Source organism: Cokeromyces recurvatus, assembly GCF_025118155.1.
Source record: "Cokeromyces recurvatus strain NRRL 2243 chromosome Unknown BX663scaffold_3, whole genome shotgun sequence".
Classification (NCBI taxonomy): Eukaryota; Fungi; Mucoromycota; class Mucoromycetes; order Mucorales; family Mucoraceae; genus Cokeromyces; species Cokeromyces recurvatus.
Window position 1 is genome coordinate 817,871 of NW_026251389.1, and position 12,814 is coordinate 830,684.

The 12,814-nt window shown below is 31.0% G+C and overlaps 4 protein-coding genes across 4 annotated transcripts; 3 read left to right on the forward strand and 1 right to left on the reverse strand.

Annotated features, from left to right (window-relative positions):
* Nucleotides 1-384: 384 nt before the first annotated feature.
* Nucleotides 385-2,221, reverse strand: BX663DRAFT_529262 (kinase-like domain-containing protein; the record flags this gene model as incomplete). Its single annotated transcript, XM_051530230.1, has 4 exons — nt 385-1,605; nt 1,678-1,823; nt 1,898-2,008; nt 2,086-2,221. The coding sequence occupies 4 exons, from the start codon at nt 2,219-2,221 to the stop codon at nt 385-387; spliced, it is 1,614 nt and encodes a 537-aa protein (XP_051386565.1).
* A 478-nt stretch (nt 2,222-2,699) lies between these two features.
* On the forward strand, nt 2,700-3,812 carry BX663DRAFT_540322 (uncharacterized protein). The gene is made up of 2 exons (XM_051530746.1): nt 2,700-2,907; nt 2,964-3,812. Exons 1-2 carry the CDS (start codon nt 2,731-2,733, stop codon nt 3,672-3,674), a joined length of 888 nt encoding a protein of 295 aa, XP_051386566.1. The 5' UTR covers nt 2,700-2,730; the 3' UTR covers nt 3,675-3,812.
* A 3,025-nt stretch (nt 3,813-6,837) lies between these two features.
* BX663DRAFT_496991 (UPF0014 family) lies at nt 6,838-8,031 on the forward strand. Its single transcript, XM_051525845.1, has 6 exons — nt 6,838-6,939; nt 7,001-7,086; nt 7,151-7,211; nt 7,281-7,348; nt 7,415-7,599; nt 7,678-8,031. Exons 1-6 carry the CDS (start codon nt 6,864-6,866, stop codon nt 7,958-7,960), a joined length of 759 nt encoding a protein of 252 aa, XP_051386567.1. The 5' UTR covers nt 6,838-6,863; the 3' UTR covers nt 7,961-8,031.
* Nucleotides 8,032-8,462: 431 nt separating this feature from the next.
* Nucleotides 8,463-10,966, forward strand: BX663DRAFT_534722 (uncharacterized protein). The gene is made up of 2 exons (XM_051530580.1): nt 8,463-8,742; nt 8,818-10,966. The coding sequence occupies exons 1-2, from the start codon at nt 8,508-8,510 to the stop codon at nt 10,782-10,784; spliced, it is 2,202 nt and encodes a 733-aa protein (XP_051386568.1). The 5' UTR covers nt 8,463-8,507; the 3' UTR covers nt 10,785-10,966.
* Nucleotides 10,967-12,814: the final 1,848 nt, after the last annotated feature.

The following is a 12,814-nucleotide window of genomic DNA, read 5'->3' on the forward strand; positions in this document are numbered from 1 at the left end:
AAATTGTGATAGACAAGGATTTTATCTTCTTGTCATAACATAATTGCTTTCTTTCAATGAACTTAAAAAGGTGTGTATGTGTGTGTGTGTGTGTGTGTGTAAGAAGAAGACTAAACTGTACTTAGAAAGTAAATGTTGTTTACTGTTATTTATTGACGGTAAATAGCGGGTAACCTCTATTGTTATACAATGTCTCTTTAGAAATAAAAACATGAATCGTTACTAGATTTCATGACTTTGAAAGTCCGTGTATAATTGAATTATAAAGCATCATCTATTTTGATTACTACTCCAACATTCTTTTCCTTCTCCATGGGAATATACATAATTGCTTATTTATTAAATAAGATAACAAAAATGATAATATTTACTAACTAATTCTTCTCAAGGTTTGGTTACTTTGGAAGCCCATGAGTCTTCTTCCTCTTCCTTTTCTTCTTTTACTGTCCACGCAGCAACTCCCCAAGCAGGGTCAGGCTTATCTTCACCCCAAGAAGCATGAGTAATGTTAATATTTGGTGTATCTGCATTTGTATCCCAATCAATATCAGGATTCCATGGCATATCATCATGTTTATGCGAGTTCCATCCAATACGTTTTTGCTTTCTTTTATTTTTAGCAACTAATTTTTGAAATGATGAAGAAGGTCCCGGTGTATAAGCAGTAAGATCTCGACTGGATCTTCTATAATTATTTCTATTCTTATTAATAGGTTTGATATCATGTGGTAGATTATTAGCTATATCATCCATTGCAAATATATCTGTATTATCGTTATTATTAAATCTCGGTGAATTATAAGATGCTCTTCTTTGTCGTTGTTTGTTATTAGTTGTTTGATGAGTGGGTGGTGGTGGTTCATAATAGTGTTGTCCGTGCATATTACTATAAGGTCGGATAATATGATCTACAGGATTCTTTTCAATATCCTGTTGCCATTTACGTTCTGTATGCCCTCCAAATGGTGATTTCACAACGATTGAATAGCGTCCTCCTTCCAACGAGCCTTGTAAAAATCGACGCAGCAAATCATAATTAGGTTCTTCTAAAAACTTAAGTTTACGTGCATATTGAATGAACTCTAAGAAACCTTGAGGTAAACCAGCACATAAATCCTCCATAAATGTATCTTCCTTAATTTGTCGCATTCTATCCCATCCTACTCGAGAATTACGTGCCTGAATACCCGTCCAGGGCAATGTACCAAATAAGAGATCAAGTAGTAAATAACCAAGACTTTCAATATCATCACGTCGGGAATGAGGTTTACCACGATGAACGTTCAGGGAAGCATACCTTGCTGTGCCTGTTTTATTCTTAATATTTCGTTTCGTTTCTGGGTATGGTTTTTCGGTTGTTGGGTTACGCCACCAAGTTGTTAGACCAAAATCAACAATGTGAAGCTTTGGATGAGGTTCATTCCATTTCTTAAATACTTCTTTACACGTAGGATTTATATACTTGATATGAGGCATTCCATTATCATCTGGTATCTCGATCATTTCTGCTTCTGGTAAATGACAATGAGATGGAAATAAAAAATTATCGGGTTTAATGTCTCTGTAAACAAGACCACTCTTATGGATATGTTCCAATATGGAAACCTAATAATAATAGTAGTATGATTAGTCATGGATATAGACACATCTATTTCGTGCATATTTTCATTATCTTACAATCTGACAGCCAAAGTCAACTACCACATCAAGTGGAAATGTTTGTATAGTTTGTTTTAGTTGATTTAAATTAGGTCCTAACAAATCAATGACAATGCAATCAAAACCATCATGTTGTCCATGCCAATGGCATTGTGGAATACCAGCTAAAGTAAATAAATAAATAAATAAAATATTATTATTAGTCCATGAAAGAATACGATGATATTAAATACTTTACGTCCACCGGCTAAAACATCATACATGATGCTTTCATGTTTTAATTGAGGATGGCGCATTTTAAGTGGTTCTCTTTTAATAGCATAATGTCTAAAAGTATCAACATCCTCCGCTAATAATAATATACTATTAATATCTCAATTATATCATGCTATAAATTATGTGTATACACATATATTTGCTCATTACCTTCAAATACTTCACCAAATGAGCCTTCACCTATTCTTCCAAGGACTAACCATTGTTCAGCAATAATGACATCTCTACTATTTATACTTAAATCTGTTCGAGTACTATCAAATGAAGCATATTCAACACCCAACATGTTATTTTGATTATTGGGGGATTTAAGATAATTTATATCGACTGAACGGGATAAATAACCCTTTTGTGGATGTGATCTCGGCTTTGACTGCTTAATATGAAAGGGACTTGTCATTTAAACAGTATATAAAGAAGAAGTGTTAAATAAAATATTTTTAAGATATGTTGTTCATGAATTTATATTAAAGAAAAAAGAAAAAAGAAAAAAAAATATTTAATTGGTGTTTGAACTTTGACCGTCTTAATATTTTGTTGGCAGCAGCAATAGAAAAAGAAAGTTAAATAATTCAATGATTAATATTATGCTTATATACAAAGGCTTTTTTTTTTCTTAAAAATACAATAAAAGTACACACGTGCTATACTCCTCATTCAACCTACTCTCCTTTATATATACAAATATTTATATGTATGTATGTATGTGTATGTTTAGTTACTTTTCTATCTTTGCCCTTTTTTTTATTTTTTATTTTTTTTTTAACTCTTGTTTCTTTTCATTTTACTTATATAATGCTTCATATCCAAGAAGCTTTTACTATTCATAATTCTAATTTATTAATGTCTACTACTACTACAGTTATAGTACAACCTCAACCAAGTACTTCTTCAAGGTCAACTAAAGTAATAGAGCAATTGAATATAAAATACGATACAATACAGAAAGAACTAGCTTCCATAAAAGTACAGGTAAGGCAGCTAAACAAGGAGTATATCCATTTATTTAATGTTTTTATCTTTTATAGCTTGAAGTATCAAGGCAAACAAAATTACAATATGAAAAAGATATTTCTACTCATACAGCATGCAATAAACAATACAGAGCCCGTATAAAAGATATAATGCAACTTCTTGAATCAAAACAAAAACTTCTCGAGACTACAAAGATTCTATCCAACCAACTCGAACTCAAAGTAAAGCAACTAAAAGATGAAGCCTTACGCTCTCGACATCAACTTGAAGGCTTACGACGTCAAGAACAATCCTTAGAACGTGTTAGAGATGTAGCTTTTAAACACAAAGACCAGTTACAACAACACAGACGGCAGTTATATATATCTGTAGATCAATTTAAGTTACGTTGTGAGCGAGAATTATCATCATTCGAAAGTAATTATACCACTCTAATGGATTATACGTGCCTCATTGCTAAAAGAAACAAACAGATGATTGACTCTATTAATAACAAGTTAAAATTACGTCAACAAGCAATTAAGCAGTTAGGTTTATTAAGACTACAATTAAAGTCAAATACAGAATCATTTATGGATCATATTAGAACTAAGCTTGAGGCTATACATATTCAACAAAATATATCGAAAAACATATCAACAGAAGCTACTGTTTTACAATATCGTGATGAATTTCACAGTTTACTTAAAAGAATTAAGACGGCAATAGCAGAGGAGTTAGCAGCAGTAGCAACCACTGAAAAAAAGACAATTTCAATTCTTTAATTCAAAATAAACTCCTTCTTTCTTCTTCTGCTTCTAAATAAAGAAAGTTTATAAATCTCCTAAAATTGGTAAAAGTAATACCTGCTGTCTATATAATCATTCTATGTCTTCAATTCCGGGAATTTTATTATGTTTACATAACATACACTCATTTTTATATATACAAATGTTATACATAACCTCTAGTAATATATAAAAAAATGTAGTTAATGCAGTATAGTATTATACCTAATTCATTAGAAAATACTTTTATGAAGCCATGCTTTTTGCTGACAATATTCAAAAGTATCTTATAGATTAGAAAAAAGGTTAAGGTATATAGTTTTTATTTATATAGCTTGCATGAATATATACATATAAATATATATAGTTTATAAGGGTCCTACTATCATTTTATATAACCTATCATCTCTCCTTTTTATAACAGGTTTTATTACAGTTTACTTTAAAATCTGAAGCATGTAGATGACCTATCTCTTTCTCTGGCATATAACTCCTCATTTATCCTTTCATTTTTATGCCTTTAACTCCTCATTATTATCATTATGCTCCTAATCAATATAGGAAATATAAAATATCGAACTCTATTATGTATATTTTATAAATAAAAAAAATAATAATAATATATAAAATTGACAGTTAATACTTTCTTTACTCTCCCTATCTACATAGCCTCCCTCCTATTTTTGTTACCCTCCAAAAGAAAATACATATATATGCTATAAAATCAATGTAACTATTTAGAAAAAAAAAAGGTAGATTTTTATGTCATTGAGTATGCTCACGAAACAAAATTTTATTGTTCTTCATGATGACTTAATATTCATACTCTACTAACAAACAGTCAAACTTTTGCTTATGACACCAGCTGATTAAATGTTATATAGTATTTTGCATTTACAAAATAATTTTTTGATGCGACCGATCAATTTTTCCTTCTCTGTTATTTACATTGATCTGAATTGTTCTTGCCTGAGGAAATACAATGTAGGACTGATCATGACTAAAAACGATCTCACATAAATACATACCAGCAGAATCAAGAGTTTGTTCCTGTGATTTGTTAATGGTCACAGAGCGAATTTGGTTTTTTATAGTTACAAAAAAAAAATTACTTACAAATATAAAGATAAAATCAAATAACGAGCTTTCTCATTTTTATTCTATTCATCAGTTGGTATTATATGATTTATTCTATTATAAAGAGTTCTATTATAATCTTCAATGTTTTATCAAAAAAGTATACTTTAATACGTTTATAAACCTTAGCGGAATGAAAGTCTTCATAAGAAGAATATATCTTTATTTTTATTTCCTAATAAAATAGCAAAGCATGCAAAATGATTGAAGACACACAGCATAAGGATATCATTAAGACTAAATGTAGTCTTTTAAATCAAGATTGGATTGACTATCCATGACTGAGATACTGTGGCTCTCAATTATTAGCAATTTCCATATTGTTATAAGACAATATACGTATTTTGATTAATATAGTTGAGCCATATTGACAGGACAATTTCCTTGATGCATGTTATGAACGTCATTATGAAAACTCTCCATAACAATGGAACAGCATGAATATCTCTCAATATGTCTTTTGTCAACATAAGAGGAAAATAAACTTATCATAAGCACCAAGGTATACAATTTCTTTGTCTCCATCTAGTATGCGGCTCGAAGCACAATCAGTATGTTTTTAGCCTTCAACTTCACACTTCAAGTCGACCTCCATCACAACATTGTTTTTAGATATAAAATTTGTATGTTATTTCTTCACTTCTTGATGTATGAGATAGTGTAAGCTAGATAATATCAGACAAAGACTATAGTTAAGTTTTATATGATTTATTGCTTATTTATCAGTATTAATATTAAAATTTCTTAAATAACTAAGTTTATGTGAAAATAGGGAAATTGTAATGATAGTAATAATGTATAAGCATTCTCTCTTAATTTTCCCGTGTTATCAAATAATTATGCCGACTTCTTCTATATTCACAGACAACACATAGTTTCGACTTCTTCCTTCTAGATTCTAAATCCTTTATCGTTGATTTGAATTTTTTTTTATTCTGCCTATTTATTTTAAATGACAGATTGTATTACACTTCTATCGGCTGCTTATTTATTTCCTTATCATTAAACTGGACATGTAGAACCGGTAAAACTCATGCTGGATATTTACAGTATGAATTGATCTTCTTCTTCCTCTTCTTCTCTTCCGTCTATGCCTCTCGTTTATTAGTTATAACAAGTTTGAAGCAAAATTTAATGCATTTCTACATATAATTTCGTTTTTGATGTCTTTACTAGACTTTTTTTTTATATGTTTTTATAACTGTATGTTTATCTTTATTCTGGTATCATATCTCGAGTTAGAATCATTCATCGTTTGGGCCTTGTTCAACCAAGATAGAAACCAAAAATTCAATTCCACAGGAAAAAGTAGGATTTTTCTTATTCCATACAACAGCAGTGAATAAAAGTGGTAAAAAATGCAATACTCCAGCAAAATATTTTAAACTCATTAAAGATTTCAATATTTCACATATTTCTAAGATAATCGAAAACAGGAAAAAGTTAATGCAAGTTTAAATAGTCTGCTATTAGTAGACGTGACAAATCACGAAGCGTAAGAATGATAAGAAGATTACTTGTACTATAGATATCTTCTATAATTAAAAAAGTTAATGAAGTAGTTTTATACTGAATAATACATATTTCTTGACATTCATATTATTAATTTTTTAAATGAAATTATCTTCTTGACAGCCCTGGTGTTTTACCTCAATGTTATGTTGGCCTATCATTTGTACCTTGGACTCTTTTGAATACAATGAAATTTCATTCTCCGTTACAAATCCTAATAAAAAAAAAAAAAAAAAACTCAGAAAAAAAAAGCATATTTCAAACTAACCTTCTCACAAATGTCATTTAATGAAGTAGAAAACCAACTGTGTTAAAAAAAAAATCTGATATCTGACTCACTTTCTGAGTTAATTGTGGGCCCTTTTATGGAAATCAGATTTTTCTTTACCAAAAAAAAAATACTGTGACAATTTTTTTCAGGATCAGTTAAATAAAAGAACGAAAAAGTTCCTTAATTTTGTTTTCTTTTTTTTTTTTTTTTTTTTTTTTTTTTTTTTTTTTTTTTTTTTTTTTTTTTTTTTTAAATACAATCTATAAATGGAAGACGTTGTTAAACAGCCAGATTTATCATGGTGGAATGTAACTGAAGCATCAATAGCTATTATTTTTGCAGGTTTTTATTTACTAGAAGAACGCTTTCTTTTTTTGTTTCAATTTCTAATAAATAAAGCTAGCTTTCATTAGTTTAATTTTAGGGCTAAAATTGGAATTTTCATTATTAATATCTGGTCTTCGATGCATTGTTCAATTATCTTTAACTGTAAATTTACACCAAATATATATAAAAATATAGTCTTAAATAAAAACAACTGTTTTCTATATAGGGTTTAATATTGAACGATATATTAAGAACTCAATATATGAGTATTGTTATAGGAATGTCAAGTAAAGTACAACAATATATAAATATAAAAAATGCTTAAAACTTACTTTTCTATATACACATATGAAAAGTTTTTTTAGTTCTTTTAGCCACATATGAAATAGTTTGTAACAGAACAAAGAAAACATTTAAAGGCATGGTAAATAGAGTTTATGATCCTAATTACAGTATTAGTAAGCTTATTTTTTTTTCTTAAAAAAAATAGTTTCCTTTAATGTTTGCTATTTTATTCTTCAGTAACTTGATTGTCACCGTCATTGGATCAGTATTTGTTATGAAAGCTGATCCCTTTTGGGAGCCTTCTATTTTTATTCCTGTTATCGGTATGCTTCTAGGAAATTCAATGAGTAGTGTAGCAATGGCTGTAGAACGTTGCTTAGATCAATTTAGGTAACATTATATAAACCACTATATACACATATACATATATAATGTATTTTTACTCTTGTTTATTCATTTTTATATTAGTATACATGCACCTATACTGGAGACTAGATTATCCTATGGAGCATCACGATATGAAGCTTCTTTACCGCTGGCGGTAGAGACGATTCGAATTGCATTATTACCAGTTTTTACACAACTTAGTGTGATGGGAATGATTAATATTCCTGGCATGATGACAGGCCAAATTATGGCAGGAATGCCAATTATGCAATCTGTTATGTATCAACAATGTATTATGTTTATGGTTGCAGCAAGTAGCGCATTAGGCGTAGTGATGTCGGTTGCAGTAAAGTATTATAGATGAATCTTTTGCATATAATTTATATTTATTATTAATAATAATATCATGTAGGCTTGTTTATCCATACTTATCGATCATAAACAAGTAATGAGATTCGATAGAATTAATGATGTTAAGCCGTTTTATTGTTATTTTGAAAAGCATCGATTAGTTCGTTCAATCGTTATGAAACATGTTTGTAGTAGAAGAAAAAAGACAGTTAAAAAATCATTATTAGATTAATCTATGCGCATAATACCTTTACATAATATATTTATTTATTGTATACATAAAATATAGACTATTTATTATAGTGTTATACATTATTTGATTTTGATATAAAAATAGTGTGTGAATGTATATATTTATATTTTAATGAAGAAAAGAAATGAATATTGTATCGAGCTTTTTGCCTTTTTTTTTCTTCTTCCCATAGTAGTGTATAAAAGATATTACAATCTCCATATTAAGAAAGGTATAAATTTGAAATTCCTTTTTTTTTTTTTTTTCATTTATATAATCTATTGTTTTTTCCCATCTTTTCTTATTTACTTTTTATCAATTCATATTTATGATTAAATCTATTTCTTCACTTCTAGACGAAGAGTCTAACGAAAGAATACATAATAAAAAAAACTATAGCTGGTATGATAAAGACCCGGGAGAGTCTACTCCTTTGTTAAATATTACAACACAGAAAAGCTCTAAAAAAAAAGCACTTCAAATTATTGCTACAATAGCAATTTGTGTTTTTATTATCGTCTTAGGGACTCAATTTGTCTATAATCCTTTCAAGAAAAAATCAGGTAATAGCCTATATTCTTTATATATATATATATATAAAAAGAATTAATTCAATCTTCTTATTTATTTATTAATAGAAAAATTACCACAGCTAACAGATGCTGAAAAATTTATACTAGAATTCCCTTCCAATACTAGTATTCGTAATTATCTCAAAACATATACTTCAGAAGCCCATTTGGCAGGTACTACTAATGATAAAAGACAGGCTGAATGGACACATGCACAATTCCAAAGCTTTGGTTTACAATCCGAGATCGTAACCTATTGGCCTCTTCTCAATTATCCAATTGAACGCCGTCTAGCGCTCATTTCTGGACCTCCCGAGTTTCGATTTGAAGCCAAATTGAGAGAGGACGTTATTGAGGAGGATGAGACAAGTCAGGATCCCAATGTTATTCCAACCTTTCATGGCTACTCAAAGAATGGTACAGTGAGAGGTCCCGTTATTTACGCTAATTACGGTCGTCTCCAGGACTTTCAGTTCCTTAAGGATCAAGGTATCCCATTGAATGGTACAATAGCTCTTGTTCGTTACGGTGGATCTTTTAGAGGCCTCAAAGTACGTGCTGCAGAAGTCTTTGGATGTGCAGGTGTCCTAATTTACTCTGACCCTATTGACGATGGACCTGTCGACAAAAAGAATGGTGAATCCTACCCTAACGGTCCATGGCGTTCTCCAAGTTCGGTTCAACGTGGCTCTGTTCAATATATATCATTAATCACTGGGGATCCCTTAACGCCTGGCTATGCCGCTACAGAAAATGCAACACGTATTCAACCAGAGGACTCACCGGGACTTGCTAAAATCCCTTCCCTTCCACTTTCATGGGAAGATGCGCTTCCACTCCTCAAAGCTACTCAAGGGCGTGGTATTCGTGGTGGTAGTGATGATGATTGGTCTGGAGGCTTAAAAGGAGTGGACTATTTTAGTGGTCCTACAGAAGGTGAAGTGATCATGATAAATCATATCAAAAATAAAATTACACCTATTTGGAATGTAGTAGCACGTATTGATGGATGTGAAGAAGGTAATAGAGCAGTTATTTTGGGCAACCATCGTGATGCCTGGGTGTACGGTGCTGTAGATCCTTCCTCAGGTTCTGCCTCATTATTGGAATTGGCTCGTGGGTTTGGTCAACTACTCAAGATAGGATGGTGTCCACGAAGAACGATTTTGTTAGCCTCTTGGGACGCTGAAGAGTATGGCTTAGTTGGCTCTACAGAATGGGTGGAGGATAATCAAGAATGGCTTAAACAAGAGGCTGTTACATATATCAATGTTGATACAGCTGTTTCAGGCTCACATTTTAAAGTAGCGGCTTCACCTTCCTTAAAACGTCTTTTATATACCATGACAAAATATGTAAAGGATCCCAACTCGAGTAAGTCTGTCTTTGATGTCTGGTCAACTGAAAATACTCTGCCACATATAGGTGAATTAGGGTCTGGCTCTGATTTTGTAGGATTTTTGGACCACTTGGGTATTGCAAGTATCAGCATGGCTTTTAAAGGTGCTTATGGTGTTTATCATAGCAACTATGATAGCTTTCATTGGATGGAAAAGTTTGGTGATCCACAATTTTTATACCATGAGACACTTGTGAAAGTATGGGGTTTAATAGCCCTACGTTTAGCTGATTCGCCTCTATTGCCTATTCATCCTATTGACTATGCACAAAAATTAAATGAATATGTAAAAACCCTAACACGGTACGCAAAACACCAATATAAATTTTCCAAACTAGAGGCATCTATTAGGGAATTGAGCAAGCAGGCAGATCGTTTTGAACGATATTTAAATGATCAAACCAACGATAAACTAACCTATTTTGAACGTAATTTTATTGATGAAGAAGGTATTAAAGGGCGTGAATGGTTTAAGCATGTAGTTTATGCTCCAGGCCTTTGGACAGGTTATTCTTCTCAGGTCTTTCCTGCTATTGTGGAAGCTATAGATGCCAAAGATAAAGATCAAATTAAATATACGGAAGAAAGAGCTGTCTTAGCAATTCAACAGGCTACTAAGAGTTTACAGCAATAAAAATGTTGGTTTTAACTTTTATTATACAAGAAAATATTATTTGTTTGAGAAAAATAATAAAATATTCTATACAAGATGGTATATGTAAAACTACTAAATCCCTCCTCCTCTATTTTTTTTTCTTTTTTTTTTTCTTTTTTTAGTATAAAGTAGAAGAGGGCATATTTGATCCTATGTTTGTTTGCTCATTAGCTGTTAATAATAGTTTAAATACAAATTGTCGATCATTTTCATCCATCATGGAACCAAATATCAAAGGTAGCTCCGTTTTATGACCATTATTTAAACATTTTATTTCTTTTCCACGAATCACTTGCTCAATGGTTCCCTATTATATCGAATCATAGTTAGTATATAACGCAAGTATATTCCAACAAGTAATACTTTACAGTGATTACATTTCTAATTTCAATGAAGGTAGAATCAAAGGCCATAACATATGGATAGCAAAATGCATAACCTTCTGGATTTCCTTCCCATTCTATCAAGAAATTAACAAATAAACGATTTCCCTTACTATCAATGTAAAACGCATATTCTACATGTATATATATATCTATAATTAGTTTCTCTCTATTTTATACTTGATTGCTATATATACCATCGTAACAGACAAAATAATGATTACGAGGAGTTCTAAAAATTGCTATATGTTTGATGGGTTGTCGCAAATTTAATGAAGAAGCCTCCTTTTCACGTTCCAGAATAAACGCCAAGTTTTTATCTGCAGGATTCAATAATTCTGTACAAAAAAAAAGAAAAAAAAATGTCACTTTCCAGAAAATTAATGACACTAAGCCAAAAATGATTGTCCTTTCATGTCTAGAAATTTTGTCTTTTTGAAATAAGAGAAATGTCACAGTAAGTTAAATCAAACTGATCTAAAAATGATATGCATTTTTTGACTTCAAAATGATTAGAATAAAGTTTTATTATAACATTGAATAATTTGTCGTTTAGAATGACTGGCAAAGTTGTATAGAATTTCAGCAGGTATGCATTACATCTCTCAGCAATTCTATTAGACATTTTTTCTTCAGTCAACAGTTTGTGACGTTTCAATTTTCCTTTTAATATTGCCCAAAACTATTCAATTGGGTTTAACTCAGGCGAATATGGTGACATATACATCGGCTTATAGCCACAGCTTTTGATTTTACTCATTATTGGTTTTGATTTATGTGTAGTACAGTTATCCATTGCCAAATAACCCTCTTTTATATTTTCGTTAAGATTCATGAACATTCATAAATTTGTTAAAGTGTGCTGTTGTCGTACCTTTTGATATCGATTCTGAACTATATTGCGCACTGCTCTCGTTATTATCATCAACATACTCTGTAACTGGTTCTTCTATAATAAACTCATCTATAGTATCTTTTTTGCCCTTTGCTACTTTTCTTTTCTTGCTTGTAGATGCCTTGCTGCTTTGATGCTTTTCTTTTTTTTTGGTGGTGGCTTCTTTATCGCTACATGAATGACACTGGATGCATGTATAGCTCCAATAATCGTATGGGATAGGGTCTTTGCTTTAATTGTCTTCAATATGGAAGGTGTTCCAGTATCTGCCCTGGCCCAATCATTTCTCATATTTATATGAAATCCAGCTTCGCCGATAAAGACACAGTTTTTTGTAAAGTCTACATCAGAGTCTTTCCATTTCATAAACCATTCATATCTTTTCTCTAAGTTATTAGCAGAGTTTCTAGCTTCGGGTACTAATGTAGATTTTTTAATCGTCACAAGTATACTGTTCCTCAAGTGATGATTAAGCTGTGTTTTGGAAAAAGAAAAGCCCGTAAATTCTTTAGATAGGTCACCAATAATATCTTCAAAATAAAGCTGAGGATCCTTATTAAGTAGTTCTCCAAAATATGTCTCATGTTCAGTTGCAAAAGAGCTTGAGCGGCTAGCATTACTTTTTGAACGTTTGTATGAAACTTTAATTGTTTCTTGATAACGTTTTTACCATCTTCTGGTAGTGCAAGGCTCAACACCAAGCTCTTTTGCAAATCGAACTATCCTTCCTC

What these genes read in the sequence shown, in the direction of transcription:
- BX663DRAFT_540322 (XM_051530746.1), top strand. Translation starts at nt 2,731, where the DNA reads ATGCTTCATATCCAAGAAGCTTTTACTATTCATAATTCTAATTTATTA. An exon ending in TAGCTTCCATAAAAGTACAG is followed by an intron (nt 2,908 to 2,963) that starts GTAAGGCAGCTA and finishes TATCTTTTATAG; the next exon opens with CTTGAAGTATCAAGGCAAAC.
- BX663DRAFT_496991 (XM_051525845.1), top strand. Translation starts at nt 6,864, where the DNA reads ATGGAAGACGTTGTTAAACAGCCAGATTTATCATGGTGGAATGTAACT. An exon ending in TTGTTCAATTATCTTTAACT is followed by an intron (nt 7,087 to 7,150) that starts GTAAATTTACAC and finishes TTTTCTATATAG; the next exon opens with GGTTTAATATTGAACGATAT. An exon ending in AGAAAACATTTAAAGGCATG is followed by an intron (nt 7,349 to 7,414) that starts GTAAATAGAGTT and finishes TAAAAAAAATAG; the next exon opens with TTTCCTTTAATGTTTGCTAT.
- BX663DRAFT_534722 (XM_051530580.1), top strand. Translation starts at nt 8,508, where the DNA reads ATGATTAAATCTATTTCTTCACTTCTAGACGAAGAGTCTAACGAAAGA. An exon ending in TCCTTTCAAGAAAAAATCAG is followed by an intron (nt 8,743 to 8,817) that starts GTAATAGCCTAT and finishes ATTTATTAATAG; the next exon opens with AAAAATTACCACAGCTAACA.